The 22672-nt window shown below is 41.2% G+C and overlaps 1 protein-coding gene across 3 annotated transcripts; it reads right to left on the bottom strand.

The window, feature by feature from the left end:
- Window positions 1-1212: 1212 nt before the first annotated feature.
- osr2 (odd-skipped related transciption factor 2) lies at window positions 1213-8458 on the bottom strand. 3 transcript variants are annotated; one of them, XM_035162796.2, is made up of 4 exons: window positions 8400-8458; window positions 2504-3193; window positions 2045-2144; window positions 1213-1744 (listed from the first exon to the last, which is right to left on the bottom strand). In XM_035162796.2, the coding sequence occupies exons 2-4, from the start codon at window positions 3154-3156 to the stop codon at window positions 1562-1564; spliced, it is 936 nt and encodes a 311-aa protein (XP_035018687.1). In that variant the 5' UTR covers window positions 3157-3193; window positions 8400-8458; the 3' UTR covers window positions 1213-1561. The 3 variants fall into 3 exon arrangements, with proteins under 3 accessions (XP_035018687.1, XP_035018691.1, XP_035018686.1); XM_035162800.2 differs by lacking the exon at window positions 8400-8458 and adding an exon at window positions 5083-5319 and having other exon boundaries at window positions 1213-1662; XM_035162795.2 differs by lacking the exon at window positions 8400-8458 and adding an exon at window positions 5083-5319.
- Between the last annotated feature and the right edge of the window lie 14214 nt (window positions 8459-22672).

Below are 22672 nucleotides of genomic sequence, written 5' to 3' on the forward strand. Positions count from 1 at the left end.
AATCTAATTAGGAAAATACCAGCCTGCAGTCCGTAATAAACTCGGTTGTATTTAATGGCCTTTCAGCAGCAACGTGCGCCTTGATGTTTGTGTAACCACTTGTTACAGACCCTATTTTTCAAGTCCATTAAAGAATCCAGTAAATGAACGCAATTTTTTCAACCAGTTAATTTTTCTGTCAGATGAAAATCATGTTTTAAACGAGCTTTCTGCAGCCGGTGATGAGTGGTGAAATTGTGAAACTACAGGCCTGAAGGCCAACACTGTGAGAGGAAGATGTTTCACTCTGTCTCCACCGAATAATAATGATGATAATAACAATATTAAAAACGTATAGATCAGCTCCTTCAGGCTGTGATTGGGAGTAAATTGTTTTAACCCCCAATCAAAGGTTAGATGGATACAATCCAAATCTATTCATTAATATTATTAACACAAATCTGTCTAAACCTGGTGTTTAATCATTTCCCCGTGAATTATTACCCACTGTGTAGATTAATAATTTAATCCTAAACCAAAGTATAGCTCAAATAAGTCTACATTTTAATATGTATAACTGAGTTGCACCAAAGTAAAACTCTTCATCTGAGCGGCATTGATTTGATAAATTTTCATCCAGGGACCAGAAAAACAGGTGCCATTTTCTGTTTGTAGTAAAAGTGATGAATTAATGACCCTTGATAATTTCCCCCAACAATAATGTGTTTTGTATAGACTGTCGGTCATGTCCCATCTTGAAAAGGCTGGTTAATGCTGCCAATTTTATACTCATCAGTCTCTGTAGGCTCCAGAAATGTATCAATAATAATGTAGCTTAAGAACCTCAGACGTGTAAAACATGAATGTGGGTGGCAGATGATGCTGAAGAGTTGAACGTTATTTACACATCATTTTATTTAAAAATGAAATTCTTAAAATCTATTATCACTCACTATGAGACATTTTTTTGCTTATTAAAAAATATTTTTATGTTCGAAAGACTTGAAAAGCCCAAAACGCCCCTAAAGGACATTGCTGTCATTCATGCAACTGATAAATGCTGGTCCAATGATAAAAGGCCAACATTAATCTCCTACCGCCTGCTGGCTTTATAGACTATTAACTTGATGATCATAGTAAATGGTTTAATCTAAATATAATCTGTGGTTCAATAACATGGTGTCGCGTGCAAGGTATGCAGAGCAAGAAATAAAAACAGAGCAAACACAGATGTATAATGGAAATATTTATTTCTAAAATACAATTTAACATACTTTAAACTTATGACTGTTTTTTGACAACTTTATAATTTCAAGGCCAGAGAGGAAAATAAAAAACAACATTATGTACATGGTCTTGATATTTACAGGTGGGTGTGAAAGCTGGAAATGGCCATGGCTCCGCTGCTGTCCCATTTGATGTGCAACCAAGCTCCAAACTGTGCGCCAGTGAACGTGTCCTGATTTGGAGACTGTCTTTGAACCATTTGGAAAAAAAGAAAAAACCAGAAGAAGAAAAAGGAGAAGTCGCTGACTTGTCTTCCTGCTTTTTTGTCCATTGTTATTTTGTTAGTCTGTCCAGGCTAGTAGTCCTGATGTGGGCTGTGCGTCAAACTGTGCCGTCGCAAGTCACAGTTGCGCCGAAACACCTTTCCGCAGCGGCCACAGCTGTAGGGCTTGATGTCTGTATGGGTGAGAAGGTGAGTTTTCAGGTTACTTCTTTGATTAAAGGTTCTTCCGCATGTGGGGCATTTGTGGGGAGACTCCTGTTTAGATTTAAAGCAAGCAAAGAATTATTCCCTTTCATTGTGTAGAACTAAAATAAATAAATCCGCTATTGTGTCAGATATAACTCACACTAATTTACACAGTCATTTCTATATAACTTGTATGCGTATTTGTCACTCACATTTTCCTGTTTTCATTTGACAACTGGCTAATTTGAGAGACTTAACAATATCCCCGTGCATGCAGTAGACCGTGTTTAATGATTGAATTTTGATCATAACGTGTCATATAGTTCCGTGAGGATAACATCGTGGTGACTGGTAATATTTTCAGCTTACCTGCATATGTAAGGTTTTATGGACGGCTAGAGTTCGAGACTGACAGAATCCTTTCCCACATTCTTGACATTTGAATGGTTTTTCCTTGGAGTGGATGTATCTGTAAAGCAGAAATAACACTTCATCAGATGCCTGCTCATGCACGGATTTGCTTGTAGCTTTTACAAAACCCCAGAGTCACAGGAAAATCTCCACTGCGCACGTTGTGATTGTCCAACTTTGTGCGTAAAAGTCCTTTGGCGCCCTCATGGAGAAAACTCTGGGAACAGGCCGGACACGTCTCTATGTCTAGAATGAAGAATGTGTTTCTAATAGCCCGTTGTGACGATGTAATTTAGATAAATAAATAAAGGTTATTTGCATTTAAATCGCTTGCACACTCAGGAATGCTGCTGTGAATTTTTGACCCCCTCCTAACGCCGTGCGTAATGAAAACAGTATCTGTAGGAATTGTCTTACCTGTGGTCTCGGAGATGGTCTTGTCTTCGGAAAGCCTTGTGGCAAATATCACAGGTATACGGTCGTTCGTCTGTGTGGGTCCTCTCGTGGATGAGGAGGTTGTAGGACTTGGTGAAATGTCTGCCGCAGAACTTGCAAATAAATTCCTTTTTAGTTTTGGACGGGAGTCTGCCCCGGGTGGGTTTTCTTTCCGGGGACAGCTTGCTCAGCTCGGAGATCGTTCCCCCTAGCCCCGACGCCAACTTCGCCAGATCCGCAGCTTTCGGCGGGTCCTCCTGAGTGGCAGCGAGGGCCAGGTTGGCGAAGTCAAACCTCGGCCTGTCCTTGTGCAGCGACGGGATGCCGTGCCCCATGGCTGCCTGTTTTGGATGAAAGAGCTGCGCTGCGGCTGAGAAGGGTATCGCTGGGAAGGGAAGCCTGGGGTCGACCAGACCCTGCGCAGCTGCCATCTCCGTGATCGTCGACCTCAGTCCTTGAATGTGCGGGTAACCAAGAGTCCAGTGGTTCATGTGCATGGTTTGCACCGCGCTGAGGCCGTACAGTCCCTGCAGCTGGTCAGCTGGGAACGTGTTGACGGCCTGCAGGAAGGAGTAGTTTGTGAGCTGGAGGGCCGGGTGCAGGGGGATCGGAGCGTGCAGGGCTTTGCTCCCCATCTCGACTCAGACCTCTGCAGAAGACACGGTGGTAACCCTGGGGAGGAAAGAAAAAGATGAGCGTTGTGTTTATATGCCACATTAGAGCCGGTAATTATGTGGCTTCGCAGGCAGGCAATGTGTGACCCTCAGTTAGTAAAACCACCTGTTTGCCTTTCTACAACTATTTTACCAGAGACAAAATCTTATGTTTTGTATTTTAATTTATCAATTTAACATCCAACATGAATCGTGTATACCCAAATTATGGCACACATTAATTACTTAAATAAAAAAAAACTTAATTAGGTAAATTAAGTGAACAGCTAATGTGCTGCCGTGTTGTTCTGTTCTGGCAATGATGTGTAAAACCCTGTTTTTCCTCAGCAGAACCACTGACATCATATAAACTCGTATTTTCCGCATTATAACAAAAACAATGTTTGCTCTTTTAAAAAAAGAAGATGCGCTTCAAAGGAATTTTGAGAAACACACCAGTCATCGAAACTGTAACTAAAAGAGGTGGGTGTAAAATTACTCATATGGCTCCAATTAACACTGCAAATTACACATTTAGTTCACTCTGAATGGAACACTAAATCTCATATAATGCAATTAGAGAAGACAAGTTGTATTTGACGGCTGTAGTTGGTGTTTCACAATGCAAAACAAGTGCTCTGTAGGCTATGTCGATTTGTAAGTTTGAAATGTTGCCAGCAGTCATCAAATATGTTATTAAGAGCAGGAACATGAGTCAGAGCAAAACAAATGCTGGCTATATTAACCACAAGAAAGTCACTTCAATCTTCGCTGGAAATCCATGTTTTTTTTATTTATATTTTTGTGGGTGCAGCCAGAATTTTTTTTATAGGCACTAGTATTTTGCTCTTAGCTCTTTTTTATTTTATGCTGCTTGTTTATTGTATAGCAATGGTTTTCCTCCTGTGCAAGGGAACTTGAGGACATTTTTAACCTGTAGTGTAATGTTTGTATTAAATAAAAGCAGAAGCTGCCCATGTCCCCACAATTTAGGACAATATGAGCTGACAATGCAAGAAATTTGCAGGAACATGTTCCATGTTTGTGGGGATGAGAAGTAATGTTTTCCCACACAGGAAAAAAAATCCATCATGTAAATTCAGGACTCCGGATGGTAAAAGCGGGACTGGCAGTGAGCCAGCGGTGCAACAGTGAGCTGACCTTTAGATTTAGACGAAAAATAAGAAAAGGGGTTAAAGGTTATCTATACTTGGATACTGAAGTAAAAAGCTTAGGGTCGTTTTTATATTTTAACACAATGTTTCAACAACGCCTGATGAACCTGAGACTGTGTGGACTGGTATTAGTCTCACCTGTGAGTGACAGTACATTCATGACCTTACATTTGTTCCACAGACATGAAACTCCCCTCTCCACGCTGCTCTCCCTCTCACACACAGTAGCCTGCATGGCATAAGTGTAATTTTGCACGGGTGCAACATAAGTCACCATGCAGGCACTTGCTGTTCTTGTGCGTCTGCACAACTTTGTTCAACCTGTTCTTCTTTCAACAACCTTTGGACCTGCATGCACACTTTGACAGCAGTCTAAGTGCCCTGTCGTGTTCCTCAAAACCCCTTCTCTGGCAGAGGGTTTTACATTTCTGTAAGTCGTGACAAGTCTAAGGCCACCGCTTGTCTCAGCTCTGTTACGTGCTGTGGACCGACACCGGTGATGTCAAAACGTGGGTGAACTCTGACCTCGAAGCTGGTGATCATCACGAAGCAATAATCACCCCGAGAAACATATGATTTAGTGTTTGTCAGTGAAAAGCTGACATTTTTGTTTACTGACAGATTGATATATTTGGTTTACAGCTCAGTTAGAAAGTTAGAACAAGTGGGCTGAGTCAGGTTGGTCCCCTTCATTGCAAAAGACTAACACACACCCTGCCAAACACAATCTTACCCCAATAAATAGCTGCCAAAGGTCCTGCGGTATGTCAGTAATCCACAGTTACTATAGAGGCGACGAGCTCCAATAAAGCGCCGCTGAAAGTTTTCCAAGTTCCAAGTCCACGAAACTCTCATGTAGCCATGCAACCAACTCTGATGTCTCGAGCCTTTGCAGAGATGTGACAAGTTGTGGAAAAGAGACGAAGAAGTTTGGAGGGGGAGACAGCAGCGGTGTGGGAGTCTCCTCCAGAGCGAGGGCTGGAAGTGTGCGTAATGCGCTCCGGTCCTTCACTTTTCAGGGCTCCGGGGCTCCGCAGCGCTCAGCCCGCCCCCCGACACGCCTCCACCCCCCGTCCTCTATCATTAACTCCAATGTTCCTCCTCTGTTTATTTGTGTTTGGATAGCAACTAGGGCTCCAGACCACGGAGAAGCCTGTGCAGCTCAACCTGCCTCCACTGACACCTCTCATACACCATATAGCCAAGTGTGATACCTTTTTTCGGGGACCCGATTGGAAGCGCAGGAGGAAACCCTGATCATTTTTCCCTCCGCCTCGACGCTTTAGAAAACGTGCTTTTGGAAAACACTCGAGCCACTTACAAGGTTTTATTTAAACCAATTTTGACTCGTTTGCTAAAACGGAGGGTAAACCACATTAAATCGTAGCATTTCATGGTGGTTAGAATAAAAAATCTGAGGTTTCAGACAAATAAAAACATCCCTGAGATCAGCAGCATGGTGAATAAATACAAACAGTAAACGCCTTTTAATTTCTTATGCAAAGGATCTGCTCTTTTTTTCTTCTTTAACTTTGATGTGTTTTCGTGTGGAAACATGAATTAAATTATCTTCATCACATCTTCATGAAAACATCACTCAGCTCGTCTGGATAGTTTGACCTGTTTTGTTTACACCTACACAGGTTTATTACAACACAAATCCTTCAACACAGCCCCCATAAGTGGAGTGACTTTTTATTATGTTTGATCAATTGTGTGCAGTAAAAACCCTGTAATATACTGAGGGCATGTATGTATGAACAAAGGTCAACCTTAATCAGAAATAAAATATTTTTGTTTGAATTAAAAATATTCCTAGGCTAGTAGTTACAATTTTATTTTATGTTATTTTTTTTTAAATCTATTAAATTAATTAAAGCGCACTTTAATACACTGTGGTTAGTTTCTGGCCACAGATTTAAGTATAAAAATAATTAAGACTTTCAACACCAGAGTCAAAAATCTAAGTTCTCCATTGACAGAGAAATTATGCTTTTTTTACTTCTACAGGTTGTTAACTTATTTACTCTGCCACCGAAAAACTCACTGGGTGTGAATTTATAATGTATTTCGCTATATTTCATTTAATAAAAGTGAACTTATATTTCTGTTTTGAAATGCCGAAACGGTCCATAAATGGTTGTTTTAATTTTTACCTAACATCCTTATAATTTATATGAATGACAAAGCGACTGGTGGACAACTTTCGCTTTTAACACAAATATGCAATTCATAAATGTTCCGTGCAGCAGGACTGACAGGAGGCTTCAGCTGCTGCAGTTGTGTCTCTGCACAGAGTACAAGTCTGCAGCGCCGCCTAATGGTGGTTCAAAAAATAACAAACCGTGTCCCTATCACCAAAGTGTTTGCGGCTCTGACAGAACAGACGATTAGAGCAATTTATAGCAACTTATTCTCTGTCATTAAAAAAGACTGCGTCAATGTGCTGGAATCCATGCTTGGCAATAATATAAAAAAATAAATACTTTTACTTCTCTTGGACTAATAGTGGAAAGATAATAAGATTTTACATGTCCTTGGTGCAGCGGATCCCTCCTGACACATTCAAGCACATTGAAGTCTTGTTAATAATCGGATGGGCGCTGCAGCCTCCTCTCAGTCCCTGATGTTAGAGATAACAGCCACAGCGACTTGTCAGTGACGTTTAGTCTCACCGAGCCTCATTTTCATTTTCTTTGCGCTGCACAACTCTCTCTGCACACAACATGCTTGTGGTTTTCATTCGGTTTCATATCACCCAGGCCTCTGTTTTCACTGTCAAAACACTGAACAATTGTAGACAGATTAGAAGACACACAAACCCCCACATTTCTACATTATAGCCCAGATGATGGCCCCTTCTCAACATATCCCTTTCACTCTGGAAATTTATAACAATGTAAATTGTGTTTATTTTTGGTCCCTGTAAAAAGGCCATTAAAACAGCCAGTGATTTTTTGGAGAAAAAAATCTCTTGGGCTGGTCTATAATCCAATCACCAATGATTCAATTTGGATTTGTCGCTGTAATCTATATTGTCGAAATTCATTAAAATCTGAGAAAAGATGTAGAATATTTTCCATCTTCCTGTGGGAATCAAGCTTTTTTTGAAGGGGGGGGGGGGTTATCTCATATGCAGTCTTTTTAATGTTCCTTACAGGTCATTTGTATGCGGCCTCTGGATTTTATTTTACAGGCAGAGCAATTTGCGCGATACTATTACTGTATTCTTTATAGTCAGAGTAATGTCGGAGCCAGAAAGTTAGTGCCTTGCCCTTTGGCCCTTCTCTGAGTCCCCCGAAGCCGCCATCATTCTCTATGATAATCTGACTCCCACGGAGTATCAGTGTTGCAGCTCAGTGCAGCTGCCAAGCCTGTAATGGCCGACACTCCTCTTCCAATAACACGGTGACAGAAGAGAGGACTAGCTGGATTATTAAGAAACAACTAGAGCACTCATGAGTTTGCACAAAAGATTCAGACACTAGGAATTAACTTTGGACGTTGTATGAATTATTTAGAAATTTTCCTGATAATGATTTTGATATAAAAACGATATTATTGATGTGTAATGTGAGATATTATAGTGTGGATGTTTCAAAATACACATCAGTACATATCGAACTCATTAAGGCAATAACCACTATTGTAAAAAAACACAATAACTATATCTATGATAGATTCATAATGTAAAATCAGAATCATAAATAAAGCTCAGTTAAAGGAAACATTTTAATCAGAGACCAACATATTGAATTGTTTTTACGTTCTTTCTTTCTTTCTTTCTTTTTCTTTCTTTCTTTCTTTCTTTCTTTCTTTCTTTCTTTCTTTCTTTCTTTCTTTCCTTCTACTTCAATAGAATAGCTATAACATGGTGTCATGACAACCTGGCGTTGCGCTATTAATCTATATCCAATGTCTCAGCACCTAATACGTGACTATCTGGTATCATTGATATAATATACAGATGAGTATATTGGACCTTTATATATCCTGTCACAGAGCGTCACCTTACTTTCCAGTGGCACAGCTCGGCCGTGCTGTACTCACATGAAGGGTCCTGCAGGGAGCGTAGAGCTGCTGCCTGTTTCTGGAGGCTGACTGGGTTCGTGTCTCTGTGCTGTCTTGCTGTGTGCGTGCTGGCAGACAGGATGTCGGGTCCACATTGTAAGAGCAGGGGGGAGGTGAACCTGTGACTCTTACCTGCCTGCTGCGGTTTCGAAGCCCCCACATCCCCACCTACAGTCTCACTCATCTTTTCCCGCAGCAGCAGCTCTCAGGATGGATGTTTTTCATTCAAAGACCCTCTTGTCACATTTTCCTTAACATCACAGGTTGTTTTTTTTACTTAAACTGTGCACTTCTGCAAATGTTTTTAAATTTTTTTTAAATACAGTCTGTTTTAAATAAATTCATAATAAATTAGGTACAATAAATACAACTGACTAATTGAAATGATTATCATGCAAATCATTCATAAATATAAAGGGAAATAGAAAATAGTAAATAATAGTAAACATGTCTGCTGTGCATGTGATACAATCTGCTATTGAAATATATTATTTTGCAGTTTACATTGTATTAATGTGGTGTATTGTGCCATTCATATAGCACTAAACCTTCTGCATGTTTCGACAAGTTTTTGGCCTTTATAAAAATGCAGTGTAGGACGAAGTATTTAAGACAACCTATCTAAAATAAATGTATTTATTTATGCAGCTGTGTTCTACAAACCTCTAATTTGAGGAACCCCTAAAGCTCTGTACAAGATTTTATTTAGGTAATTTTACTGATTACCTAAATATCACTGTAATATTGTTCACATTGGTAATGAAGCTGATGTCAGTGCTGATATTTTCAGTTTCTTTACTGAATTTGGAAAAAGACAATTACAGGATTAAAAAACACACGCACACCAATCAAATAAAAATAAATGAAGTCACACATATTTTCACCAGTCTAAATAAATTAGGTGAATTGAAACTTTGTCTCTAAACTGGTTTGAAAGGCCAGCTGGGGATGACATTGTGCAGAACCTCACTTTCCTGGACAGTGCAGCGCACACTGTAACTCAACTGTGACATGCTCTGCCCTCTTGCTTCACTATACAACAGTGCCCCCTATTGGTTCAAACTTAAATTACAATTTCTGCAACCCATGGCATTACCTTCAGCTGTCATTAAGTGATGAGTGCTTGCTTGTTGGCTTTAGAAATGGGATGATTGGTCATAATGGGGCACTGACATTAGGAAAGGTTTAACATTTATAAAATGGTCAGCCTTTAGAAATACACTACATGCCTTACACTACATTACTCTGCTCTGTAGGAAATAAGAAGTGTTCAACTAAATGATCAATTCATCTTTTATGAGAACACACAGATTTAAGTATATGTATAAATCTCACCCAAAACTTTGTACATGAGAAAAACAAGAATATAACCCCATCAAGCGTGAGTGGGTTGTGATGAGGGATCGGCTACTGCCAGTGTGTAGTTTATATACACTGCATTTCTCTGGTCTCCTGCATGATCTCTTCTCCATCTGCTGTCCATTGCCACTCTCTTCACTGGTCTCCTGCCATCTGTTTAACAGTGCTCAGCACCTTTGCGTGACCAAATGCAACGTCATCCACTTTGCCAGAGAGACATAGGGAAGAAAACCGCCATGATATCGTGCTCCCTCAACCAATAAAACCCACCAGTTAATGCTGCTCAAGCCCAGCACCAAATCCCATTTGTCAGCAAATAGCTTCCTTTCAGTTGTCTGCTGGCCAGGCACTTCTGTATAGCTCCCTGCCATTAACACGACATCTTCAGTTATTTGTTGTCTTGTGTGATGGCAAGCAGAGTGCCGGAGAAGTGAGGAGACAGAGCAAAAATAGGGATCTGTGCATGATCATAAGTGTGCCTCGAAAAAAAATGCCTGATCAGACATCTGATCTCTGTTAAATCGGCAGCTCGTTTAACTGACAGTCTGGTAGCCTAAAAGTCCACACCATACCAGCGTTTATATGAGTGCACACTCACAAGAGTTAATATAAACCTTAACTAACATGTTTATAGCATGGTCAGTCTGTTTTTACTATGTGAAAATTCATAGGTGGAAGAAGAAAGTGCAGCAAAATTGTCTGCCAAGCCTGTGGTGAAATGCAGAGATGGAGCAAAGGTTGAAATGATAGAAGAGCATTGAGACCTAGACATACTAGGATGGAAGTGTGAAGAATTGTTGGAAAAGAATGGATATAACATAAAAAAAGTTTGAACTTTTGCTTTAAAGCTGCTCTGACAGGTCACACGAAAACCAGAATATTTTAATTCACATAACCACATAACCACACTACCACATACCACTTTCTAAGTTGTGTCTTTGTGGGCCCAAAGCGTTCAAAGGTACAACTCTACTGCCTGAACTCCCTGTGGCAGATCAGCTCCTGCTGGTGAGGTGATGGACAGTAAAACTCTCCCAGCACCTGTTTCCTGGCCACGCTCAAGTGTTGTTAATAGGCTGATGAGAGACGTTTACAAAGTTACTGCAGTGCACTGGAGGGATAAAGCAGCAGAGCGTAGAGCGTCTCATCCAGTCAGTCAGAACTGACATTTTTAAAAGGTCCTAGTGACTGCTGCATCTGTCCAGTACGTGTGGGTGAGGTGGAAGGGTGGAAACAGAGCAAAGATAGAGTGATGAAAGCAAGAGATGGAGAGACTTAACAGTGCTTGGGTGGAAGGAAGAAAGATGAAGAAATGGCAGAATGGAAGAATGGAAGGAGGGACAAATGACAAATGAAGAAGCAGTGGAAAGATGGAGGAATATGGTTATAGAGGGATGGAGGGGTAGACAAATGACTCTCAGAGGTTGTTGATCCAGACTACTAGTCATGATTTAGTGAAATCGAGCCGCCTTTAAAAGCATTTCTGTAAGATGAGGAATGAATAATGCAATGGACCGAGTCATTTTCCCACATCAACAGCAACAACAATAATGTTCATCCTGTGTGATTTCATATAATTTCTTTATTCCCCTGCCTTTCTCTCCCTTTGTGATGTGCCAGACGTATGCACATTAGAACGAGAGTCAGGAAATGGCTTTCCACTTCAAAAACGAGAGCAGATCCTGAGGCTATTACAAGTGGGACCATTGGCTGTGAAGGGCCTTTGGGAGAGCTACACTATAGACAGGCACTTGTCTTGGAATCTCATAAGAGCAGAGGACAATATAATTAAATGTACCCACAAAGAGAGATATTTCCTCTGTGTGTTATCATTATTCTGCCAATGAGATATTACTCTCGTAAAAGACTCAGAGGCTGATTGTTTTTTTTTCTTTCTCAATGTTAAAAATATCTCTGCTGGCTGGAGTCCGGCCTTGTTTCTACCCTCCCTCTCATTTCCCTCCCACTCTTTGAACTGAAATAGCATAATCTTTATTGAATGGACTTTTGTGTCAATGATGGATTTCTCCTCAAATATGGTTTGAATTAATAGTTTGGAGGCATGTATGGTTGCATTTAGTGTGTGGACGTGCATGCAGACACACAAGCATGCAAAAAGCTTTCAGGCATTATTACATGGCGCACATACAATCCTGCTAACTCACGCACACAGTGAGTTAATGTTAATGTGCACAGGTGCAGTCTTTGGGGAGGTTGCGTTTGCTCTCTCATCAGTCACACTGTAATCACTTTGCTTCCAGCCCAGTAAATCACCATCTTTCACTGATGCCTTTATGGGATGCATGTTCACAACTTGTAGCCTGGGAAAAGTTTGACCACCACCAGGAATACATTACAGCTTCTGCATCCATACAGTTACACAGCCCAGGCAGTACAGTCATACACAGACAGGAAATATTGTTTTATAAATGTCTACTTAGTTGTGAAATTATTTGTGCTTTTAATAGGGGTTTAAGCTGTTTACGACATATGGGTGAGAGTGGAGTTACTGGTGGGGGGAGGGGGGCACCTTGGCAGCTGTGGAAGTTGGCAGGTTGCACAGCTCCACCAAATCCATCCCGGGGAGGTCCCAATGACCTGTTTTATACTAACACTGGTGCTTTGTCGTAAAAACCAAGAGGAAGTCGAGTCACAACTTGAATATTTGTTTGAAGTGGATGGAAAATGTCCTCCTGGATCAAGACCATGAGAGTGTTGTGTGCTGCTGTGTCGGATCAGAGTGGAAATGCACAGAAAAACAGGCTACTTTGTTTTTACATGGACTCTAGATTGGTGCCCAGGTTCTGGTAAAATACTTCTTATACCACCACGGAGAGAAAACCACATTCCCTTGCTTACTCTTTTGGATGGAAACACTCTCTAGTCACTGGTGTTCAAATGCTGTAATTGGACGTTCAGGGTCTTGCAGCGAGAGGTGTGATGCAGTGTTACAACTGCTCACAAATCACACATTTCTCACCTCTGTGGAGGTTAAAATAGTGGCTCCAGCATTCACATGGCCATACCACTACTATTGCTGATGTATTCAATATTCACACAACAGTCATGAACAATACAGGTGGAGAAAACTGCCTGTGTAGAAGAGCGCTTTGGTTTTGGTTTAGATTTAATGTTTACTAAAAGTCTTGAATTTGACTTGTCCATGTAATGAAAAATGTGTCTCTGCATGCACAGTGTGCGTCAGAGTGATGGATGGTGGAAGTGTGTTCCAGGATTATGTTTTATGAAAGTTAAGGGCCCAAGGGTTGGTCTGTGAAGCACATAATCTCAGTCAAAGAGCTGGGCAGGATGGACCAATAGGCTCTATTATTAAACACCTCTGAGAGGGCAGAGAGCTGGTGGTGGACCTCGCACATCCACATTAACAATCAATGGCAGCTCTCATCACACGTCCTTACCATTTGGGCATGAAATTAAAAATGCTTCTCAAGAACCCACTATGCAATTCCTACTAAGCATAGGAACTGCATTATTATGCAGAGACACAATTTGAAAGGGCGATCTTTGACTTCAGTTAAATGTGGTGTCATGTTACTCCCTTGTGCTATCTTTCCTTTTTTTTGTTCATGCCGAGGGTTTTATCTTAAAGGAGAAAAAACAGGGTAATACTTTTGGCAATATGTTCCAGATTTGATGGTACGAATGAGAATTGGCCATAAATGATGTGGTATTGATTTCACATGTGGAGAGGGACAACAAGAGCCCAGGCAGGAGAGGAGGAAGGGGAAGGCAGTCCTTATGATGTTCATGTAGGGCTTGCTGGGGGCTCCAGGGGCCCGGGAGCTGGTTGCTCAGCACTGGGGGCCGTTAAAAAAGCTATAAAAAAAAGTTCCATATCCACAATTATTCAGACTTTTCAGATTTATAAATCTCTGCTAATGCTCATGGTGGATGTATTAGTGGTTTAAACATGGAAATTCATTGTTGCTCCCTCGGTAACAGTGCACTGGGTAATTATAAATAAGCCCATAAAGTCAGTAGATTTTTTAAATAGAATCTGGCCCAGTAGGTTTGGTAGTTCACGGTGACCCATGAAGGTCAGTTTGTAACAGATTGAAAGATGGGTAGTGTAGGGTTTTATTGTACTGTAACACTGACACAGCTGAGATATTACAAACATTCCTGAGCCCTGCCCTTCTAGTTTATGTCTGATGTCTGTGTCGTTTCTTGTTCACTACTTAACTACTGAGTGATTGACTTTTAAGTGGTTGCGAGGTGTCACGCAAATTAATGAACCCACAGAGATTTACCACTTGTCTCTGCAGTTACCTCAGCTCTGTGCAGCGTCTTTCAGCTCATTAGAAATTCCATGAACACCACATTTACATGGACACCAATATTCCGATATTAACCCGATCAGTTCATACTCAGAATAAGCGATAAAGAAATGAAGATATGTAAAGTATTCCGACCTTAGTTACACTATGTAGACATATACTGTATATGTCTTAATCATATTATAACATTCTACTTTTTACAGCACTTTGCGACATCGACATATAGCAATTACCAACTGCTTGCCGCAGTAGGCAGCAAGTTGCTCAAAAAACGATACCTGCTCTGCACCAAACGGCAGAGAGAGTGATTTAGCAACAAGCAAATACAAATAGCGAAGGCTGATATGTTTATCGGAAGTTAGTGGAGACTAAAAACAGATCTAAAAGTACAGTTTCCTTGTTGATAGAAACATGATGCCAAAGGAATAGTCAAGTTGCTCCATATCTACTGGATGTATTAATAAGTAACAGTGTGCCAACAAGTATTCTATATCGATTTAAAATCTGATATGTCAGTGTTATGTTAACAACTTGTTTCTGCTGCCTTCAAGTGGCCAAAAAGGGAAAATAAAAAATCGGATCAAATCGAATAAGACTTCTTCACAACAAATTCTTTGTATGCTCATTCATCATAGTCTATATGCTGTAGAGATTTGAAGTGGCAGAGCGGAAGTTCCCTTCTCAGAGGAGCAGAGTTTATGAAGAAGGCTTTTGCTGTGGAGTTGAAGTTCAGCACATGTAACTTTAGCAAGCTGCAGCTGGCTGGGACTGGGGAGCTGGTAATGTTTATCATGGTCCACATGGCTAATTTGTGTGTTTTTATTTAGCTGTTGTGTATCTGGGACTTTTGGTTGGAGGCTGACGTGGTATGGAATAAGGGAGGGGGCAGCAACAGTCAACAGATGCTGTAAAAGTGACCGCAGGGAGGAAGCAGAGCAAATGCTGCTCATTACAGTGCTGACTGCAGCCCAGTGGCCCAGTAACCAGCAAAAATCAGCCCCATGTCTATGACTCCACAGCTGGAGATCAGCTGATCCTCACTGGCTTCACTTACAGTCAAGTCCCATTCACTTCTCCTTTGCGCCACATGAAAAAAGAGCAATCGTAGCAGCCATGGTTTTACCAGGAGAGATCAATCAAATTAAATACATGGTCCAGGAGTGTTTATCAAAGTTAACGCTGAAGTTGTTTACTCATGTTGACTAAGCTTGTGCTATGATTCCTGTGATCAGTTTTTTTTCTGTCAGTCCAGGATCACTTGACAGACAGTTCAGGACACTCCCAATTCAGCAGTACCTACAATAAAGTACACCACATCTGAGGTGGTCAGATTTCATTGTCAGTGGAATTCTACATTGTCTGGACACTGTCCAGTCCCATTATTCATCTGAGAAACATAGAGGGCTGGAGGAAAATGAACAAACTGAATTAAATGCAACCACATGAGGTGCATAACAGACATTTTCAGGCCAAGTGTGGCTAACCAGAAATGCCCTCAAAAGATCAGATATCGAAAAGCACATTGAAAAGACAAGTGAAACTGCAAGCTTATAGACTCAACTGGCTTAGATAGACTATTTGTCAATTCAATTACTCATTTGACTTCTTATCATAAAGATCTGAGGCCTCATTTATAACTGTTGTGTACGCAAAAAATAGGGTCTGAAAGATGTGGACGCCACTTCTCATGCAAGAGTTGGGATCTATAAAAACAAACATCATGGGAGAAGGTGCGCACCATGTGTGATAACTGCATGCATACGAACATGGGAAAGTGGCGATGCGGTCGTGAGGTGGTGAATTGGAGCAGAATATAAATCCAATTTATCATAAACATTTAAACCAGCAGTGGTTGTGTTATTTGTTCTCGCACGACATAACTGTTCCATATGAACCTTCAATTGTAAAAGACTACTCAAAGCAAATTACCGACTGTACCATTAGACAGCAGAGTTGCAGAACTGAGGGATTAATAGTTTCTAATGTCTTTCAACACTTCGCATACATCACCAAGTACGACTTCAATTTTATTATGATGTGTCTGTTTAAAATTGATGCGGTGAACATGATTGTGCTATCAGGCAGATAGAGCGCACAGAGCAAAGTGGAGACCACTTACAAAAATTAAATAAACTGTATTCAACTTCAAAATTTCATTTCCAAAAGATGTCCCAGGGTGGAGGTTAGGAAAGCACTGATTGTTGCGATCAATCTTTTTAGATGTGAAGTAATCAGTCCAATTGCAGTGAACATAAATACTTCCCATGATGATGACTGAATCATCAGCTGATTTAGATTCTCCAGAGCTGTGATCTTTGATCTGCTGTAACAAGTTCCCTCACATTCTGACGGTGCAAAGCAATGTTCTTTTTTATTCCAGACTCTGTTCTTTCTGCTGTATTCACTCTCAGTCACTGGACTAACCACAGAAGCAACACATTACCACCAAGTAATATGTCTTTTTCATCTAAACCTCCACTTCAGAAATGTTGCACTTCTTCTTCCTCTTCCTTGGTGCAATGGATTATTAGAAACCCATTGATCACCAGGGTCATCTCATATTCATTAGTTGCTTTGCATAGATCATTTATGATTGAATGTGAGTGTGTAGAGGGCAGAATATGAGGCAGATGCACATACACACGCTGCAGGTGGACTGTGTCTTGTAAAGGAAACATTGCGTTCAGGTGTGCGTACGCACGGTTTTATAAATCTGATTATTTTTTGGCATACGACATTTTTGGCTTTTGTTCACACTTAAACTTTTGGTATGAATCCTGTGCATTGTTTTATAAATGAGGTCCCAGGTCATAATGGCATTTGGAGCCGTGTACCTCTAAAATGCATCACATAATAACATGGATGGCCTGTTTTTAATGTTATGCTTCTCAAATACAAACAAAATTGTATTTGAGATGCATAACATTAGAAACAGGCCATTCATATTAGCTGGTTCCTGTTTTCATCATGATAAATTGGATGGTATTACTATTCATTATCTCAATTATTGTTTGACTCACCCTGTAAGTGAGAAAAAAATACATTTTCCCAGCTCCTCACTGACTGAATTAACAGTCCAGTGCAAGCGTGTCCATTGAGCTGATTTAATTGGGCTGTGAAACCAATGTGAGCAATGTTGCTAACCCCAGTCAGGAGTCAGACAGCGGTGCGGGGCTCACCAGGGGTGACATCGGGCCCCATTGGATGGACAGGCTGGGAACTGTAAACCTGAAACACTGGGAGCCTAAGCTCCATGTGTTTACCTCGCTGCTTTTACAAGTGATGTCACCACGTTGTAAAAAGATACAGTACTCGATGGCCCCGTCCTTTTGTGACTATTTGAGAGAATAAACATGGACTAAGTGTTTGGAGGGAGATGGAAGGGGAGGCTGGAGGGTAGTGGAGAATCGGGCTCCTGTGGTGCATGGTATGTCCAAGCAGTTGAGGTGGGCTGCAGGGATCTGTAACTGTCCAGGTGCTGTGAGCTCGAACCCAGAGACTGTCGGCCAAGCCCTGCTCACTGCAGAAGAGGGAGATCCTGCCTAGAGGTTCTCAGCTATACTGCCTTTTAATGTGCAGGGCTTCAACAACAAAAAACACCAACTCCTGATGATTTGTCTTGGCTCTTCAGTGTACATCTATTATAGTATTTGTTTTCTCTCTTGAAATAGAGTGAATCACACCTTCAACAATGATCCTCCATTTGAAAGCACTTTTCATTCCAGCTTGTTGGAATTCCACAAATATTTCGCTTCCACATCAGAGACCCGCTCTCTTTCTTCCTCCTAATGACTGTGCCCTAACTAACAGTTTTTGCAGCAACAGAAATTCTCTTTACATTAGTCAAAGCAGCAATGTGTGGTGTAAGTGTAGCCCTATGCATATAGGCAATGAAACAGCTTGTGTTTTATGTGATCTCTCTGGGCTCAGGCAGCTGGGGGGGTTGTGGGAGCTGTGTTAACCTACAGTGCCGGGGGTCCTGGTATGCACTGCAGAGGTGTAAAGCAAGCTAAGAAATTCCAGCCCAGAACAAAACAATGAACAAAATCTGGACATTTGGATACTGTAGGGACGTCTTTGTAGAATTTGCATGACTCTGCAGGGAATCACGACATAAAAATTGCTCATGGTGTTACATTTCCCTGTTGCCCTGAAACCCTGTCTTTCTGTTAACTCCGACAAATGATGTCACAAACACGGACAAACCAGACCACTGGAATACTGAAGCAAGCATTTATGCCTCTCTGGTCATTTTTCTGATGAGACCTCTGCTGTCCTGCTGCATTGCTCTGTCTCTTGGTTCAAGTGTACTTGTATAGTTCCTTGGCTTGGACTTTTATTAGCTTTTCCCGTGCCTCAAAGAACTTGGCCCAGTCTGGTTCTCCTCGGCACATTCCCACTAATGAAGTGCACATTCTGCTGGAGCGCTTGGCCGTGTTCAGCTCCTTGGCCACCCCTTAATGGGAATTTCCCCTTCTTCCATGCATCCTCGTCTGCTCCGCTCTCTGCCATTGCCACTCTGGTGTGTGTGACTCATGTCCTCAACAGCCAGCCATCAGCCAGGGGACATTTGATTCATAAACCTTCTTACACTTGTTTGCCACTGTTGGACTGGTTGGCCGACTAACTGGCTGCCGGATTTGTTAAAGGGCTGACTTATTGCCGGAGTAGGTGGCTTAGAATGGGATCAAGAGTTAGCGGTTGAGACACTGAGTGACATTGAACAGTGGACCGTTTAAGTCGGTTTAAATCAAGAAAATATCCATCATCTCCCCTGACACATTCAAGAGGGCACTTTCAGGTACTGAGGCTGACGCTGCAGACAGGCCATCTCAATTTCCAAACCCCATCTCGGAATTGTGAAAATAAACCAGGCTTTGATGGATGAAATGATTTCAAACATGACTACTTGCTTCCATGTTTTACAACTCCTAGAATTAAGACAGACCACCGGTGACAGCACCTGCTGCTCCATAACTGCAAACCAAATTAAACTGTACCAAGTGCTTTTTTTATTCCATTAGGAGCCTCTCTGCATCTGATATTTTGGAGAATCTTAATCACTGGAAAAATAAACCTAGTCTGTTTTCATTACACAGCTCAATGAGGATGAGATAGTCTACATCCTCAAATCAACCTTGAAGGGCCTGTGCTATCTGAATTTTATGAGGGAAATCCACTGGGAGATGAAAGCTGGGAATATAGTCTGTGACGGGGGAGGTCATGCGAAACTGGCTGATTCTGGCCTGGCTAGATATTTGACGGTGAGCTTTGATTCCACTGGGCCTTCCACTCTCTAAAAGTCAACACAATAAAATCAGGTCTCGCTTGGAGAATATGGCATATGATAATCATTCCGGTCCACAGTGGCTTCACTGATATTAAATTAACCTTTGTGATGCAAAATGCCTCAGAGCTGTGGAAGAGGGGAGTGTATATTTCCTTGCAGTACTTGCTTACATTTACGTCCAAAGAATGCTGCTGGGCCGGCAGCTCTTGCAAAACGTTTAGAGCCCCTCATGAACTTTAATCTTTTCAGAATCTATAAAGCACTTCAGAGCTGCCATGCAGGGAGACATAAGCTAGGGATAGTGGACAAGAAGCTAGAGTCTTCAGTCTGTGCAGTTAATTCTCATCATGAGTAGTTTTCATGTTTCCAACAGAAATTTGTGGTTTGGGTGCTTGCTGCCTACTGAGGGAGTTTTTACTTTTCCCACACTGGCTTATCTTCACTGCACTTATCCTATTCCTATTCAGTGTTGGTCTGAGGAGGGTCAGAGAGCAACTCTCATCTCAGACACAGACACAGATCTGTGTGACTAACCACCTAGGGGGTTAGTCACACAGATCTGTGTCTGAGGGCAGGAGATATACAGTCTAGTGGCTAAACAAGTTTAATCGGAAAAGTTACAAAATGTGCAAAATTATAGAAACACATATGCATCACACAATGTAATATTAGACCCAGCCTCCTTCAATGAGTGCGAAGTGCGCCTGCAGTGGCACCATCACTCATGAAGAAACACCTGTAATGGATTTAGAAGAGATCACTACCGAGACTTAGCCATAGACCAGTGCATTAGGGAATGGGCTATACACTTTACTTTGAATGCTTTAAATATACTAGTGCAGTGCCTATTCTAAACCTGCCTGTTAGGAATCCGGCTGTTGACCTGTTTATCTGCAATGAAGATTTTAAAGTCAATGTTTTTCATCAAATGAAACTGAATTTCCTTTATTACTATAATATTTTATTTAAGTTTGAAAGATCTCAACTGATGTAATTTTTTCACACATTGCATGTCGGCTGTCTCAGAGATCTGTTAAGTAATCAACACCATGTTCAGACCCAAGTTCACAACTTTTCTAAATAAAACCTCTACAATGCAGCTCAATATGAACCATTACAGCAACAAATGGGAAGACAAATGAACAAACGAAAATTGTTGCACCTGTGTGTCTGTGTCTCAGGCCTTTATGGTGAAATAAAAAGAATCCAATTATCAAAATGATGTCGTAGCGATTTTGACCTGTGGTTTGACCCAGTTGCCAACCACAGCTGTAGTTTATCCAAGGACATAGAAGAAGACATGTTCAACTTGGTCCACAGACTGAAGGCCCACTGCCCCTCCCCCACTGACTGCTACAAGCTAGGGTCACCCATTAATTCCATTTTTATCAATATTAAATATATCGAAAATCCCAATCTTACCAAATTCAGCAATGCAGTCTCAGGCAGTTCACAATAAACATGCTGAAGTATGAAGATGATAAGTTAAATGATTTGCGAGATATGCTTTCCATATACAGACGGACAGAAAAACAGTTTGTGGAATAAGCAGGTAGATTGAAAAGCAAGTACATATTTACTTTTACTAAAGTAGAAATGTTAATGTTGTAATTTAGCTTTAAGTTGAGAACATTTTTGTCTTTTTATTTGTATTTCTACTTCAGTCAAATGTTGAGTACTTCCTCCACCACTGGAGTGGCCTAGGGGTTTGCAGTCCTTCAAGACCAACACTGGCAGGCTTCCACCCTGCCGAAGTGTCCTTGAGCAAAACACTAATCCCTACAATTTCCAGGAATGCTGCCCAGGGACTGTTCCTGACCTGTTACCTCCCTGGGGAGAGGGGCAAGTGGTAACAGAATTTGCCCTTTGGGACCAGTAAAAATGGAAATTTATTATTTTTAGACGCAAAAATAATGAGAAGGAAAATGACTGCGAGAGAAAACACAAAACAATTAATCTTCATCTTCTCTCTTTTCAGTGATTTAGAGTTCGCTGTTCCTCAACAGACTTTTCAACAAGAGCTGATGACCAGTACTTGCAGGTCCGTCCACTTATTTTAACCTAAACTGCTGCAGACAGGAATGATCTGCTGCTGCTGCTGGCTGGGTGGTCTGTGGCCTATAGAGCATAAATGCACCATTACTTACCTGACTGCATTGTTTTACTGTTTGGACCCTTAGCCCGTTTTGCTAAGCGCTTGATGATTTAAAGAGATCCATAAAAACTGTAGGACCATGACCCTCAATAACCTGAATTGGCTGCGACTAAGATGGACTGACACAGACGAGCTAGAGCTAGGTGGAGCTAGAACGAGGGTGTTACAGTTTCAATTTAAAATGGTTGGGATGTATACAGTATCTATCTATCTATCTCTGTCTCTCTCTATAAACCATTTTAAACTACAGATTCAACATATGTAACGCAGAAATAATTTGAGGAGCAAAATATGTTTGATTTAGATTCAACAAATCTGCAAAGTTCATCATGCGTTTCTGCATCAAGGCCGTGAGGGAAGAGAGAAGGGTAATAGCGTGTAATGGTGATGTATTTTACAGGGTCATCCTTGTTCTTGTTTGGAGGCCTTTGTCTTTTACTGAAACACTTAAGATCCTGCTCTTTAGTGTTTTGTTCCTTGTCCTGTGTGAGATCCCATGTGTCTGTTTCATTTATCCGACAAGAGATGTCATCCAAAAGCTTGAGCCATGGCAGTTACTGCATATGTTTTCTGGACACCACTGTGAGGAAATGAAGGGAGGTCCACCATTAATGTATCCCTAGGTGTGTTATTTTATGTCTTTTCTCTTTGGTGGAGGGGAATGGCAACTGAAACAGCACTTTTTAAAAAACTAGCTCATATAATCTTTTCAGAGGTTTACCAAGTGGCGGTTGGAGGAAATTGCTGCTGCACTGACCATAAGTCAACAAAGAGCATAGCTGTAGAAAACCTTCGGAAGAAGAAAAAAGTTTGTTCCAGTGCTAAGCTTTCAATAAAACAAGACTTTGATCTGGAAATGATAGTTGAAAGTGTCTAAATCTTGTTAAATGGTCAGTGAGGATATGACCTACAGCTTTTAAAAGCCTGGTTATCATCAAAGAATTTAACAATGAGCATGAGCAATCACATCCCTATCAGGCAAGCCAGCATGGGAGAAACTGTCTCACAAAAGATACCATGAGTAAGTTGAAGTGATAAACAACATGACGGTGATGGGGTTTAAATGTGGCCCTTCTTCATGTGGTCTGGGCAGTTGTACTTTGGGCTTACTGTTCTCTTATATCCATATGCAATCACTGAAACACTCCCA

This window comes from Hippoglossus stenolepis, chromosome 8 (assembly GCF_022539355.2).
Source record: "Hippoglossus stenolepis isolate QCI-W04-F060 chromosome 8, HSTE1.2, whole genome shotgun sequence".
Lineage (NCBI taxonomy): Eukaryota > Metazoa > Chordata > Actinopteri > Pleuronectiformes > Pleuronectidae > Hippoglossus > Hippoglossus stenolepis.